The 16776-nt window shown below is 44.8% G+C and overlaps 1 protein-coding gene across 3 annotated transcripts in view; it reads left to right on the top strand.

Annotated features, from left to right (window-relative positions):
• The window catches only part of CCZ1 (CCZ1 homolog, vacuolar protein trafficking and biogenesis associated), a 72889-nt gene that overhangs the window by 51532 nt on the left and 4581 nt on the right, over positions 1-16776 (top strand). For all 3 annotated transcript variants that reach the window (XM_068246788.1, XM_068246787.1, XM_068246789.1), the window contains exons 13-15: positions 6826-6943; positions 11764-11922; positions 14550-14677. In XM_068246788.1, coding sequence (XP_068102889.1) covers positions 6826-6943; positions 11764-11922; positions 14550-14677 — 405 coding nt within the window. The remainder of the gene's footprint in view (positions 1-6825; positions 6944-11763; positions 11923-14549; positions 14678-16776) is intronic.

The following is a 16776-nucleotide window of genomic DNA, read 5'->3' as shown; positions in this document are numbered from 1 at the left end:
GGACCTGTTTGGAATATCTTAGAATTGTAGTCAAGAAAGACTATAACATAATGAGTCCTGATAGATTTTAGAGTAATAGTCTTGATTAGATGTATTCTAGTGGGAGAAACTATATGTAAAGGTGATTGAATCTGAGAATGATTAGCTGAAAGATGTAGGGGACTCATTAAATTGAATTATTCATATAGAATGGTATAGATTACATTCTCCCACATTAGCCGCGCATAATGGATCAGCTTGCTGTCACACTGCTGTCAGACTCTTTGACCCCTCATCACCTCAGATTCGGGATAGAACTCTGGAGCACTGTGTGTTTTGCTTGTTAAATTTCCTTGCAACTCTGCCCTATGATAAGCTTGCAAATACCCCACTGTGTGTCTCCTCTCTTTTTACTTCATGTCAGCATGAGCATTTGGCTCCTGGTTTCTGCTGAAAGAGCGCTACCCTCCTCCTTCGTTCCAGAGAAAAACTGTGGTGTAAGGAGCTGGAAATGGAATGAACACCAGAGAAGTGGGCTTGCATAGCTCAGATCTCCTCTTCAGCCGCAAAATACATGCTGCCACTTTTTACATTCTATAATTCCATTCTGTAATGTGAATTTTCCAAAAGGAATAACGAACAACCTTAAGCAGCATGGGAAGAAATGTTTTGTGTTGGCTTGTTTTAAAATTCACCTCTTAGAAGAGGTCAGTCCACCCAAATAGTTATTTTGCTTCTGAGTGGAAGGCATGAAGCGCTAAATGGTATTTTATTTATCTGAGGGACTTTAAGTGTGATCTGTGGTGGAATTTCTGGCTCAGCTAACACTTACTGTGGAATCTCACTCCTGCTGGATTCCTGCTACAGTATCCCTAGTGTAAGATTAATAGAGTAAGTCAGTAGGAAGAGAGAGACTACATCGATGTGGCTTTTGTAGGTGGGCTGACTTGGGAATTCACCCACTGGGATCTCGCCATCAGAATCGGGAGATGCAGGAGGCTGGTAAGCAATTTTAGCTCACTCAGGTGATTTGCAGCTTCTGTTGTGGTTGACCTTGATCTCAAGAGCAAAGTCTTTATTCTCCAAATAGTAACACCGTATTGAGGTCAAAACCATCTGTTAGAACAGTCAGCCGTAGGCTGAGCAGCCACTGGGAGCAGCGCTTGCACTTCTAAAGCGTAAGGGCCTTGGTCACCATTTTTGGCTGCATATTGCGGCACGATTTACCAGTGTTTGCAAACACTGTGTACAGTTCTTGTGATTTTGTGTTCTTCTTGTTGAATAATTTTTTTTTTTTTTTACCCTACATGTCGGGTCTGTATGCGCCGGCCTCCGGAGCGTAGCTTCACCCCGCGCCCTTGCACTTGTTGTCAACTCTTCTGTGCAAGGAGGTGGGGCTACACACTGGAAGCTAACAATGGTTTACTAGTTAAATTATCAATTAATTCTCTGGCGCTATTTTTACTGCGTGTAGTGGGCCCCAGGCCTTAGCCATTGATGGACAGTTAGTTACTGTGTAGCCATATTAGCGCCTTCATATGTAAGAAGACAGCTGGCAGGCACAGGTAAAAGCAATGCTAGTTTCACTTTAATTTTGCAACAAGAATGTAGAGGAGGTCCCCAGGCGGGCAGCACTCCTCTGTACTCTTGTTGCAAAAAATGGTAAAAATTGGATTGCTTTTACCTGTGCCTTCCAGCTGTCTTACATATCGTGAAATATACCTTCACTGGCACTGAAAGTGAACCTGAGATTAAGAAAAAAACGTTTTATACATACCTGGGGCTTCCTCCAGCCCCCTTCACATTGATTAGTCCCTCACCGCCGACCTCCACTGCCTGCAGCCTCCGCAATCCGGCCCGGTAACTCTGTGAGTCTGGGGTCTTTACTGTGCGTGCGCGACCCAGCAGTGCGTGCTGCAGTCGCCAGGAGAGTTCTGCGCCTGCACGGCGTGCTTCCAAGAGCGCAGCGGGGGAGCATGTGCTGCCGGATTGCGGAGGCTGCAGAGGACGGCGACGAGGAAGCGATCAATACAAAGGTGCTGGAGGAAGCCCCAGGTGTGTATTAAACTTTTCATTTACGTCGTCTTAGATACACTTTTGCAGGGTTTATTCTGATGGCACGAAAAAAAACCCTTAATTGGCAATTTAAGTGCTGATCTAAATCTAAACAAAGTTTCATTTGTTGGTCCCATTTGAAGTGAATTTGAATAATTTGGCTCCTACTGCCACCCAGAGTATTTATTTTCTTGGGTGCCACATACAGAATGTGTTTTTTTTTAAAAAAAATTTGCCTTGCATGTTGAAGCAACTCCATAAATCTTATACGGTAAATAGGAGAGTGCAGGTGTTTACTATAAGAACCTGTCATCGTTCAGGCATGAGTTACAGAGCTATGCCTGTCTTAGTACATCTTACAAAGCTCTCATCAGCCTGGCTTTCCCTTAAGTAACTGCACCCAGGGGCAAGATTCACTCTGCTAGTGACAGTCTCCCTACATCTATGCTGGGCTGGTAACCTCTTCTTCTTCATGTATACAGGATTTTTGTTCAGTTTCTCCTCTCCTCTGGAATTCCCTCCCACAACTCACTTACCCATCCTTAAAACCTTCAAATGCAACCTGAAAACGTAGCTCTTCAGGCTAGCATATAGTCAGACCTAGGACACTTTAATATTTGCAGACCAGAGGAGGACTGGGCCATTTGGCTTTCAAGGTGAACCGGCCCTGGGGATGGGGATTTAGTGGAAGCCATTTTCTCCTGCAGTGTGTAGCCAGCATACTGGAGTGATAGGACTTATGCCTCTTTACCAGGGGTCACAGGCAGCACTGTAATCTTTCCTAAGTTAAAGGATGCCCAAAGATGGCCACTGTATTGGCTTTAGCAGTGGTGGGGCAGGTGTCCCTTTCACCCTAATCCAGTCCTTTCCTGCCCTGCCACCATCACTCATGTTGTAATATCTAATAAGCGCACACTACCACCTTATTTACAGCTTCCTGACTTACCTTACCTCTTGTTTTGCTCATTTTTCCTCTTATTAAAACTGTAAGCTTATATGGTCAGGACTTTCTCCTTTTGTATTATCTAGCGGTCAGCATCATGTTAAAGCAGTAAGAGATACACTAAACAAAAAAGGAAAAAACACTGCGCCAGTAATAACTGGTTACAATTCGTGTAAAATTTATCATTTTCTACAACCTTCCTGTGGGTTGCACTTGCTGTAAAGGATCACCGTATCCCCACCAAAACAGTACTCAGAATCCAGCAGCGCTATCCCAAAGCCACACAATAGGTATCTAATAGTTCACAATCTTGCACTCCTCTGAACTTCTGCCACAAATAAATCCAAAGTCGCACACAGGTGATCAAATTCACACTCGCTGAATTCACTGACTCTTGTTACATGAGTCAGCATCAGCAGCGAAGGGTCTCAGCCCCCTTCCCGGCTCACTGGCTTCACCCACTCTCTTTGCGTCCCCCACAACAGAGGTATCCCCGCACAGACCCCCACTACAGAGGTATCCCCGCACAGACCCCCACTACAGAGGTATCGCCGCACAGACCCCCACTAGAGGTATCGCCACACAGACCCCCACTACAGAGGTATCGCCGCACAGACCCCCACTAGAGGTATCGCCACACAGACCCCCACTACAGAGGTATCGCCGCACAGACCCCCACTACAGAGGTATCGCCGCACAGACCCCCACTACAGAGGTATCGCCGCACAGACCCCCACTACAGAGGTATCGCCGCACAGACCCCCACTACAGAGGTATCGCCACACAGACCCCCACTACAGAGGTATCGCCGCACAGACCCCCACTACAGAGGTATTGCCGCACAGACCCCCACTGCAGAGGTTTAAGCCACTTAGAAAGACTGCAAATCCGCCAGAAGGGAATACATTTCACCAAAAAAGTTCCTCAAAGACAAAAGTACACACTTTCCATAGCGTAATACTGTTTCATAAAAGTGATTTAAAACATCTTTAGCACTCACAAAGGCAGCAGTATGTCACAGCATAGTTTGGTCAGGCTTTCCCCCGTGTACCACTCCGGATTGGTGCTCAGACGACAGCTAGCCCCTTCACGCTACACTCCTGACTCGCGTCGTGGTGTGTAGCTCCTCCTTGGCAAATGCGACCACGCGGGGGAGGATCGCGTGGCGCACAAGGGAGAGCCTGACCAAACTCTATGCTGTGACATTCTGCCGCCTATGTGAGTGCTACAGATGTTTTTAATTTTTTTTTTTTAAACAGTATTACGCTATGGAAAGTGTGTACTTTTGTCTGAGGAACTTCTTTTTGGTGAAATGTATTCCCTGCTGGCGGATTTGCAGTCTTTCTAAGTGGCTTAAACCTCTGTAGGTAGGGGTCTGTGCGGCGATACCTCTGTAGTGGGGGTCTGTGCGGCGATACCTCTGTAGTGGGGGTCTGTGCGGCGATACCTCTGTAGTGGGGGTCTGTGCGGCGATACCTCTGTAGTGGGGGTCTGTGCGGCGATACCTCTGTAGTGGGGGTCTGTGCGGCGATACCTCTGTAGTGGGGGTCTGTGCGGCGATACCTCTGTAGGTAGGGGTCTGTGCTGCAATACCTCTGTTGTGGGGGACGCAAAGAGAGTGGGTGAAGCCAGTGAGCCGGGAAGGGGGCGGAGACCCTTCGCTGCTGATGCTGACTCCTGTAACAAGAGTCAGTGAATTCGGTGAGTGAACTTCTGCCACAAATAAATCCAAAGTCACATACAGGTGATCAAATTCACAGAGGAGGGCAAGATTGTGGACTATTAGATACCTACTGTGTGGCTTTGGGATAGCGCAGCTGGATTTTGAGTACTGGTAAAAGATACACAGTAAAAGATGCGCAACAGCATAATAACCTTTTAAGAAAGCCATTTCTTTGTTACAGCTGATACAAATCCTGCAATAAAATCTTCTACTTCCTGCTTTCATGGAAGCAGACATATTATTAACATCCTGTGCTTTCAAATGAGCTTATCTGCCGTATCAGTCAGGTGACACGGGTGAGATCAAATTACAACTTGTGATTTGACACAAATGAGGGGAAACTAGAAAGGCTAAACTCTAAATACATTCAGGGTGTATTTCTCTATGTTCTCATTCTGTCCTTTGCCTTAATTTATAGTGGACCCAAATCAATAATTATAATGTCAGATTGTTAAAAATAAGGAGTCTCAAGAGTTTACAGATCACAGAAAGCTGAAATGAATGTTAGTGTGAGGAAACGCGGAAAGCCGCCGCGTGTGCCAAGAGCTAGGCGGCTGACTCCGCGTCCTACGCGGCGGTTTGCTCGCATCTGGGTGTGTGGTGGAACGCAGAAAAACCGCCGCATGTCCTGACAGCAAAGCGGCTGTTAGCATGCAGCAGCGTGTGCTTGGTGTGGCTGGGTCTGTTAGTGCACTTAGGCAGATGGAGAGCTATGCACGCGCGGGCCTGAATCCAGGACCTTTATACTAGCAGGGGAAGTGTCAGCTGATCAGGAAGGTCAGCTGATTCCTGCAGGACTCATGATTGGCTGAATGGTTCGGGCGGGGCGGCAGTGTCCAGCAACTATATATTCTGCTGCTTGGTCAGTTGCTGGTTGTCTGGCGTTGCGATCACAATGTGGGAGCACGCAGACCCTTAGTCAGATCCTTAAGTGTGCCGGGACCAGCTGGAGCTGTAATCCTACACTTAGCTAGATTCTGTTGATAGCTTAAAGTACTAGTTTGATTGTGATTATCTGTTATGACTTCCTGCCTGTCTCACTACTCTCCTGATATCTGACCATGTACCTTGCCTTTCTGATATTCCTTTGCCAACCTACGCTTGCCCCTGATTCTGCCTCTGTCTTCTGATCCTGTACTTTGTTTGTCTGTGAGTTGCCGACCTGGCCTTCCCGACCCTGAGAACTATCTCTATCACTAGGAGATAGTTCATGCTTTGTATGTTCTGGGCACCTGCTCCACAGGGCCAGTTCTGTATGTACTGGGCACCTGCTTCACAGGGCCAGCTCTGTATTCGCTGGGCACCTGCTCCACAGGGCCAGCTCTGTATTCGCTGGGCACCTGCTCCCCAGGGCCAGCTCTGTATTTGCATGGCACCTGCCCCATAGGGCCAGCTCTGTATTTGTTGGGCACCTGCTCCAGAGGGCCAGCTCTGTATTTGTTGGGCACCTGCTCCAGAGGGCCAGCTCTGTATTTGCTGCCTCGGGGCCCATCCTGTATTCATTGGGAACTCGCTCCTCAGGTTCCCCATGCTTGTTACTATTCTTCTGTATTCTGATCTTGTACCCCGATATTTCTGAACCCTGTTGCCGAACCCTGCCTGTTTATTAGACTCCGCCTCTGCTTTCTGTATCTGTACTGTATCTGTCCATGTGTTACGACCTGGCTTGCCCGACTTCGAGAACTGACCTTGCTGTTAGAGGCAGTTCCCAGATCTGTTAGTGACGCCCTCTCCTAGGTGTCACTCACGTTCTGTCCTTCCTACGCTCCGCCTGACTCCTCCCCCGGGAGAGTCCAGGCCTTCGGAAGGAATCTGTACTGCTGCAGTACTTCATACAGTACGGCACTTGTTTCTGAGGCTTAGTCCTCACGGTATTACTGTTGCACCAAGCACTCACACTACTCAGGTGTTCAGAGGTTAGCGTTATATCGGATTATCGGTGATACTGCAGATCATCAATAATCGGATATATATCTGTATTCCCAGTGATACTGCAGATCACCGAGAATCAGACCCTCTCTGCTACACCGATCGTGACAGTTAGCCTGCTTATTTATATGACTCCCGTCATCTGTCCTAAAAGACCCGTCCATTATTTAATTCATGTATTTCTCTATCCTTCCAGCTTCTGCGCAGCTCACGCCAGATTTCTGCAGGAAGCTTGACAGCCTTGTGGGACCTCAGCTGACAGTGCTGGCATCCGATATCTGTGAACAATACAACATTAACAGGAGAATATCCGGGTGTGTATGTTATACCGGCCCTTTCTGCTTAGCTCCCAACTGTCCCTGTGTTGGAGGGACAGTCCGTGTTTTGGAACCCAGTCCCTCTGTCCCTCTTTCTGCCTCATTTGTCCCTCTTTCAGGATTCATGTACATATTTGTATTTTTCTGCTAAAAATGTGTTCCGTTGACTCAAAACTTTATTCCCATCCTTTGATATGTTTCTAATTTTCAAATGTTAAAGTGGATCCGAGATAAACTTTTACTCATTGCATAATTGTGTTCCTTTCATATACTTTATAGGGCATTCCACAAGCCGAATACTTTTTTTGTTTGTTTGTTTGTTTTTTGTTTTAATACTCCCTAATTCCCTATAAACTACACAAGCCTCACCCACAGCTTTTCCCAGTGCCTTGGCACTCTGAGATCCATGTAGCAAGGGCTTATGGGAGCTCAGTCTGGGCAGGAGGAGGAGGAGGAGGTGTTACTAGCCATAGATTTCAGAGGCAGAGGGGATGATGAGAGGGGAGTGAAGTTTTCACAGGCTGGGGATACCGATCAGCTTGCCTGTGTGTAATGAAGACAAGCAGAACATGGCTGCTCTCGTATCACAGGAAGAAATAATCATACTGTTGAAGCTGTTTGCAGCTGTATTTTCTGTGTAAACTATCTAAACTTTAGATAAGATATATAGACAAGTTACTTGTTTAAGTTAGTAGTAGCAGTAGGGTATTGTACCGTGTTAGCCATCAGTAAAAGCAAGAACGTGTCACTGCCCTGAAGGGTGGCTTCAAAACGTCAAATGATCGATTAATAGCAGAAACAAAATGTATAAATTGGTTCAAAGCTGTGCAGAACGGTTTGAATAAGAACAATTTTTTATATTGGTATGAGACTGAGCCATTCTAGCTGAACTTGTGAACTAAGAATTTACGATACCTCTGGGTCAATCCTAATCCCAGGTCTGTGAGCATGGCGTAAACAAGGATCCTTATCTTAGCTAATAACCTCTAACTCCATTCAGATGGTCTGTTTGAATTAAGGCATCTTAATGACATGTATTTATGCTTGAAAAAAATATGTTTTCCCTTTTGATGTTGCATGTATATAAGCTGTCTGTACCACCAGTTTGCAAACTAACAGGATATAAGCCAGACGAAGGCTGCAAGGCCGAAAGCTTGCTTATTTTTATTCATTTTTAGTTAGCCAATAAATGGTATCATCCTGATTTAAAACTTCTTGTTTAAGTTAGTTTTTCATCTCAGATCCGCTTTAATATGAAGGAAAATGAAGCAGGATACAAAGGACCAGTGTGGTTTGAATTATAAAACACATTTTACTTATGAAATCTTTATGGTATGTGCGACTAGGGGTGTGGTTAGGGGCATGGCAGGGTGTGGTTTGTGTCCCTCTTTCTTATCTCAAAAAGTTGGGAGGAATGCTTTTGTTGCCATAATAGAAATAGTTTTAAAAAGAATATGCTTCTTTATATATGAACCAACCAGAAGAAAGGGATAAGAGTTATTTTCTACATTTTAAAGTGAAATTCCCTGGTTGATATAAACACAATTCCCTGAGTTCAGATCTATAGTTGTGAGCCATTATTTATTTATTTTACTGTAAACTATTGGAGTGTCATGTTAGTATTTTAAAATAAGCTAAGATAAATACTCAAAATACACTAACACTTAGCCCTGTGTGAACCATAATAATGTCTATCCATGGACATCCTTGTTCACTGCATTGGCTCTATCAGTTGCCAGAAGTGTGAGATCCTTCCGAAGCAGTTAAGGTACGTACACCACTTCAACGGATGTCGTCGGTTGTGGGCCAGGCTGCAAACACTCGTGTCCGTTGTGTAGCTGACCCCGCACTGTGACACTATGTGGGGAAGAGTAAGGGAACAACGGAGAGAAGACCACTAGAGCGTGCATGATGGTGGTGGCAAATAGATCCGCTGGGCGGATCGCTCCCAGGTTGGGGTCGGGGGCTGCCGTACACATGCTTGATTATCAACTGAGGTGGTCGTTATCGGCCTCCTAATCTGGCTTAAGTCAGGTGTGTGTATGGGCAAAAATAAACTTATAAGATAATTAATTGTATGTGTAGTACAGCTAAGAAATAGATACTACATTAGTAGCAAATAAGTGTCTTATGTTTTTCAGTACAGGAAGAGTTAACAAAAACTTCAGTCGTTATCTATGCAAAAGACCATGACCCACTGGGTGTCATACAGTCTTTTTCTGAAGCACTTAGACAATCAAGAAACCCTGAAAGACAGCTTGAGATAAGGTTTTACTGCAGGAACATTCAAAAGGTCGTTATTTCTGCTTTGTTTTATAGCTTAAAAGCCTAAATGTGGTTTCTAAACTGCAAATATGACAGGACCGTGGATCCAGGAGCACTGAATACAAGGCGCCAAGATGCATAGTGCATGCCAAGGCCCTCACCCCTGTACCAAGGGGTCACAAATAGCTAGAGCGTCCAAAGGACCGGCACCACACCAAGTAAATATAGCTCTGATACTTTTATTAGGTCATAAAAGTATGGTCTTTTATGACCTAATAAAAGTATTGAGCTATATTTACTTGGTGTGGTGCCGGTCCTTTGGATGCTTGCGCTGCAAATATGACAGAATGATGCAGTGTTATATAAAAAAATAAATAAATAAATAAAAAAAAGCTATATAACTGAAAATAAAAAATAACTTTTCTTTGCTTACTAATGTTCTATTCATTATCCGTACTACACATACAATTCATTATATTTTAAGATTTTTCTCGCTTTAGGTTTGCTTTACGTGATATAATTTGCCCTTGCTTCCTCATTCAAGGAGGTTGGCTGAAGTCCCATCAACCTTAAACGTCTCTATAATCACAACAGTTCTCATAGGAACATCAAGCTGTGGGAAGATGGTCTTAAAGCCTTTCTCTTAAGATGCCCATACACAGATCAATTTTCCCATTCGATTCCCTGCAAATTCCAACATTCTGATTTAATAGGATGGATATTCAATTAGTTTAAATAAAGAATCAAAAGTATCGATTGGACAGAATGGGAAAATTGAGGTCGACTGGGGGTGGGGCAGGAGTGATGGTTGATAGACTGCCCATAGTGTTGCACAGCATCGTACAGTGCAAGGCTGTGGCTTGATACATTTTCAATAGATTGCTGGAATCTATTGAAAATCAATATGCTGTGTGTGGCAGGAATCCAATCCTTCTGAAGTGATTCCTTTTAGAAAGGAATCAATCGTTTTGGAACATTGGGCTTGATTCACTAAGCTTAGCGCCACGTAACGGCGCAAGTTAGGTGCTGTTACACACGCTAGTTAATCAGAGGGCTTTAATTTAGTATCCTTGCACGCTATTAGCGTAGCATGCGTAATCGGGGAGCGGACACTCTGCGCACGCTATGCTGCTGATTTGCAGCATAGCGAACGCTAGTAATTAACGTCGGCTCCACTCCTCCCTCCCTGAGCACCAGCAGGTCCAGTCACATAGGACCTGATCACTCTGGCCCAATAGGCAGACAGCCTACGCTCCCTGATTACGCATGGTACGCTGCCAATAGCATGCAGGGACACTAAATTAAGGCCCTCTGATTCACTGCGTAACAGCAGCTAACTCACGCTGTTCCCCGGTGCTAAGCTTAGTGAATCGAGCCCATTGTGTGGAAAACTATGTGTATGACCAGCTTAACATGGTTATGTATAACTTTCTGATGTCCTCAGACAACGCTCTACTTTACTTTTTGTTCTGGTCCATGTTGAGTGTGGGGGACACAGTGATGCCAAACAGCAAATGCTCTACTTTACTCCATTTAAATAGACTGACTGATTACACAATTGTAGGTACCATATGATGTGGCTTGTCTGAAAAATCATTGTAATCCAATGATAGGGAGACCTGGCAGGTGCACACAGATTTTTCAAGATTTCATGCTGAAATTGATGGAAAATCTGTGTGAAGGGAATCGAGCAAATGGACCCCTCTCTGATCTATCTTTTGACCAGGTCGATATTGCCAACTGATAGATCCCACTCCATCCAACTAATAGATCCCACTCCAGCCATATTAAGGGTACCGACAAATTTGTCCATGTCTGTATGTAGGCCCTGTTTTAGATGTACAAAATGTATCTCTACGCAAATGGTATTGTATGAGGGGAGCAGAGGCGCCAAAATAATAAAATCCAATAAAAACGGAATATACAACAGCTGCAGATCAGTGTAACACTAAGCGCCTCTGTGAGAGGCGCTTAGTGTTACGCTGATCTGCAGCTGTTGTATACTCCCTCTTTTTTACTGCCTGATGAAGCAGGGTTACACCTGTGAAACGTGTTGCAGAATTTCTTGGAGATTATAAATAAAACTTTTCACTGTTGAAATCGACAGTTTGTTTGTCTGCTTGAGGAGATAAGTCTACCACTACCTCCTCTTTATTTATGCTTTTAAAAAATTGGATTTTAGTCTTTTGGCACCTCTGTTCCCTTCATACAATATCTGAGTCCACCCTTGGTGAAGGGGTGTTACCCCTTTCTTTCCTGATCTACAGAGAGTGACTTCTTAATTCTGAGTGGGGACAGGTTTAATCTCCCCACCTGCTGTTACAGTGGTTACCTTTGTGGTGACCCTTCTTTGTGAGTATACTGCATTTACTCTAAACATTTATCATTTTTAAGATTTACTACACTATATTTGGCTCTCCGTGTCCTGTTTTTTACATCCTTCTGCAATCTAAGCAAATGTAATGAGAATTAGCAGTGACATCATTGTCAGGTAAGGAGCTTGTCATCCTAGTGTTTCCTAATAAATAAAATTGTTGTTCTGATTTTTTCAGGTCTGAAAAAGAGCCCCAATTTAAATTTATTTATTTCAACCACATGAACCTAGCTGAGAAAAGTACAATACACCTCAAGAAAACGCCAAGTATATCTTTGACATCTGTACAGCCTGAACTGATGAAGATACTCGGGGACATTAATAGTGATTTTACAAGGTATGTTGACACTGATTTCTCACCCAAGTTGCACTGTAGAAATGACAGCAGGAGGAATGTTTACAAGGGAACCAACAGCAATTCTCTCAAACACTGAGGAAGACAAATTCAGGGAACATACTTTCTGTTCCATCCAGTGATTGAAAACCGGAATTTTAAAACTTGCAGTGCTCAATAATGAAAACTGACAGAGGTAAACTACTAAAAATTGCTCATTATGGGATTGATTCATCAAGCTTAATAAGGGGAGCTCAGCGCACGCTATGCTGCGGTAGTGCAGCTAGCGTGTTCTGATAACTTACGTGTGCTCCTTCTAACTAGCGGCTGCTCTATTCGTCCCGCACTCAGCCCCTTTAGGTTGGCTTCCTAGGACGTTATCCCGGTGCTTTGATTGGCCCAATAGGCTGCTTGTCACTTGACAGGCAGCCAATTGGGTCAATCAACGTGCGAGGAGCACATCGAAAGCCACTGGACCTGCCGGGGTTCAGGGCAGGATGAGTGGAGCAGCCATTAGTTACAAGGAGCGTGCGCAAGTTACCAGCTCAGCAGCATAGTGTGCGCTTAGCTTGCGTTCCTCTCATTAAGTGCAGCTTTAGCAGTGTAGCTTAAATGAATCAAGCCCTATATCAGTACATGGAATCATCCCAGTAAGATTTTTTTTTTTTTTTAATAACCATTACTTGTAGCATACCGTACATCTAGTGATGATGGGCAGATCCGACCAAGAGACATCTCTCTCTCTAATCGAATCTGATTAGAGAGAGATTTTTCGGCTGCCCATACATCAGGAATCAGCCTTGTGAGGCCTCGCCGACCCGACGCTGTCCGACCCAATGTTTAATGTGCCCAATGCACTCTCTACATTACCTGTCCATATTCTCCCCTTGCTCCGGGCTCCCTCCGCTGCCCATACACGCGCGACCCACGTGGTTGCCTAGTAAGGGCGCATGTGTGACGTCACTAGGCAACCACGCTCACCATTACCGCCGCACACCCGATCAAGCAAGTCGGCCCTACATCTTGCAGCATGCTTGACCAATTATGGCAACCAATTTAAACCCGAAATTAGTCGCTTTCTTGGCCGGGTAGGCACGTGGCGGCACCGATTTTCATCCGATTATAATGGTCGATCAGCTGCCAAGTCGCCTGATGTATGGCCACCTTAACTGACACGTAACATGAGGTAAACACAGGTTCAGAAATTGTCTGAAGGCCCTTTCGATTTACCTGCTCTGCAAATGGTAAAATGCTAGTGCTGTTATGTATGCAAATTAGCCAGTTGAACAGCAAGTTGAATACAACCATTGTCTTAAAAAGTAAATGGATGTCAATAAGGGCTGGTTCAGACGGACGTCTGCATTTGGGGGTGTTGCGGCGGCTGCGCGGTCAGGCTTTCAGTAGCCTTCGCGTCGCGTTCCGATGCGGTCGCGTTTTTTCTTCCCCCTAGGGGGACATTAGCCGTTACGGTTGGCCGCCCCCTGGAAGCTACATGTCGCTTCCAGGGGCAGCTCGAACGCTAGCGAAAATCGGGACACGAACGCCGCGTTCGTGTAAACGCACGCAAAAGCTTCAATGGGAGCGTTTACCATGACGTTCCGAACGCTTGCGGTAAACACTCCGCAAACGTCCGTCTGAACCAGCCCTAAAAATGTGAGAAAGCACTGCTGATAATGCAGGAAAATTCAAAGGGTTACTTCTGTTTTGCAGCTCAATGAGGCCTTTTTTCCACGGACTGTTGATAGGCAGTGAAATGCCTCTCGCACTCAACTGCTCACTACTGCCTAGTAACTGCATGCTTAGCACACAGCTCAACAGTCCATGGAAAAGAGGCCTAAAGCAGCTTTTACATTGGACTGTCACAGGTGATGTTTAGGACAGTCTTATGAATTCAGCCTAATTTATTTGACTATAACTAAACCTCTCCCTACTCTCTCACAGAACCTTCCTCTGGGAGTGCCTAACCCTAAACATCCCCCCCCCCCCAAACTAAGCTTGACCCATCACACTTAACATCTTCGCCCATGATAATAGCGGGCATTGGGTCTGCCCCAATGCGGATTGCGGCTTTTGAACCAGGTGCAACCTGCACTTTTTTTTTAACTGCTCCATTCAGGAAAGCCTTGTGTGGTTCTGAGATCCTATGCTAAATGGTAGTGATGCAAATATATAATGAATCCCCAAACCGTACAAAGTAAAAATGGCTTTTTGATAATCTATACTGTAGAGTTCATTTACACTGGAGCATTTACTAGTGATATCAGCTTGTCTGTAAATCACTAGAGCTTGAAAAAGCTCTATGGCAATGCAAAGCAATGGTAGTGTTCACACTTAGCGATCCCCAGTGATAAGTGATTTGCTGACATTTCAAACATATTGCTCGCAGGGTTTTGGAGTGATTGCATTTCAATGTTAAAGAATCACTCTAAAATCACATTCTTGTACAGTGAAAAATCACAGGAAAATCACTTTGCAAAACGCTAGTGATTTTTTTTTTCCCTAGTGTTTTGCAATTCCCAATGTGAATGGGGACTTAGGAATATTTTATTATGAAGGTACCGTAACATAGTTAATAATTAGTTTTATTTCCTTTTTTTCCCCCTCATTTGGCTTTTTTTCTGGTCTTCCAGAGCGGATGAAGACGAGGAGATCATAGTGAAAGCAATGAGCGATTACTGGCTGGTAGGGAAGAAATCAGACCAGCGGGAATTGTATGTCGTCTTGAACCAGAAGAATTCCAACCTTATTGAAGTAAATGGTGAGCACCCAATGACCGTTAAAGGGTACCTATAACCTTTAAAGAAAAAAGAGAGCTACTTACCTCAGTAGAGGGAAGCCTCTGGATGGCTGCTACACCCATCCTGTGCTGCGCTGGGACCCTCTGAAGAATCTTCGACATTAAAGTCGAAGTTTGCTAGAGGCGGCGCTCTCTTCCGTGTAGCACGGGGCCACTTTTGCATGTGTTTTTTTTTTTTTTTTCTCCTTCTCTCCATACATGAGTGGCTCCTGATTACTGTGCAGGCGCGAATCCGCTGGCACCTGCGCATTGCTGCTGTGCTCGTACAAGGAGGCAAGGACACTTGTGAAGATGAGGAGGCTCCTGGCCATCATAAGGGGGGTCGGGGGGAGCCTCTGGAGTCTGGAGCATCCAAAGGCTTCCCCTCTACTGATGCAAGTATGGAAGACTCTCTTCTCGCCACAAAACTTTAGTAGAAAAAACAGCAAATGGAGTCAGCTACACTATTAGAAGTCCGTTGCCTACTAACTACTACCTAAGCAGCTCCACTGCATGTCCTAAGGCTCAGCCAAAACAATCCCAGTTAGGACTCGACCCTCAACGGATATATATCCAATCAATTTTATTGCATTTCACTTGCGGTAGTACAAAGCATAAAAGCCAGCTTGACGTGTCGGGCCAAATCTCCTTTATCAAATGGCTCATTTGGCTGATCTGGACTTTAGAAGGGAGGATTGATGGACCTCTTACCCTATTTGGACTCCCCATCATAATCCTTGATCCCAGAGGCAGGCAGATGCACCTTGTGTTACAGTTTGATGTCCTAAGGCTCATACACACTTCCCAAAAAATAGGCCCAACTATCTTCTAAACTTGGTCTGTTGGAAGATAGTTGGGGATGTTTACAGCTGGCAAATAACCGTACGACCAATCTAAAACCGTTTGTTTGACAGATCCAAAAGGTGGATCAACCTGCCCAACTATCATGCAGGTTGGCTTGTGTGTACAAGTCTTCTGAACAACTTAGTTGTTTTTGAATGTGGACATGTCGTGCAGTATGTCGTTTAGCTTGCGCGCATAGCATTTGTGAGTTAGTTGTTTACTTGGTTGGTGTGTGTGTGTGTACACGTGCTTGTCATGTAAACAACTTGTGCGGTTAGTCAAGTTGTGCGGTTGGTTTTGCATTATGTTGAACGTGTGTATGAGCCTTTAGCTGGCCAGGTCTGAACTGGGGGAGAAAGCTGGTAAGCTGCTATCAAGTAATATAGGCTTCCTTTTGCATAAAGATAAGGCTAGGTTCTCACTGGACCCTGGAGTTCCTACCAACAAAAGATTGGAATGTCAGACCATAGCTCTGTCCTGTGTTATATGTGGCATTATTTATTGTATTTATAAAGTGCCAACATATTACGCAGCGCTGGACATTAAAACATATACAATGATACAAGAATGACTGACATAACAAGGTTATACAACATAGAGCTAAGTTATACAAGGCAAACGGTACAAGATGCATGATTATGCGATTAGGTAGGCCCAGCAATAAAAATCAAATAACATGCTTTCATAGGAAAGGAGTACTCGATCGTGTAGACTACACTAGGAAAGGGAGGGTCCTCCTAGAGGCTTACAATCTAAGGGAATCAGGAATCGTTTATTTTGCCAAGCATGACTGGGTCATGCCCGGAATTGGGTTTGGCACAGTACATTTGGCTCAGAAGGGACTTCAATCGATAGCATAGAGCAACAGGAACAGAAATTTACATTTACACATGTCAGTAGCAGACGGTTACAATTACACATGTCAGTAGCAGACGGTTACATTTGCTTTTCGATTGCATTTACATTGTACATTACATTTGCCTTTACAGTTTGCATACTAGAGCAGCAGTTGGCTCTGTCCGTGACAGTTCTATATGTCGTGGTGGTGCCCTGGTGGGAGTATGTGGAGGGAGTTCAGGAGGCTGACGGCTGAGGGAAAGAAGGAATTACTATGCCTAGCCGTCTTTGTGGAGATGGCCCGAAGCCTTCGTCCCAGTGGCATCGGACTAAAGTAGCAGTGGCCCGGGTGAGAGGGGTCGTTAGCGATCTTCAGGGCCCTCGATCTCGGTCTTTTGTTG

The sequence above is a fragment of the Hyperolius riggenbachi genome, chromosome 7 (assembly GCF_040937935.1).
Source record: "Hyperolius riggenbachi isolate aHypRig1 chromosome 7, aHypRig1.pri, whole genome shotgun sequence".
Taxonomy (NCBI): Eukaryota; Metazoa; Chordata; class Amphibia; order Anura; family Hyperoliidae; genus Hyperolius; species Hyperolius riggenbachi.
The sequence above is the reverse complement of the archived record's forward strand: the minus strand, read 5'-3'. Positions and strand labels throughout refer to the sequence as shown.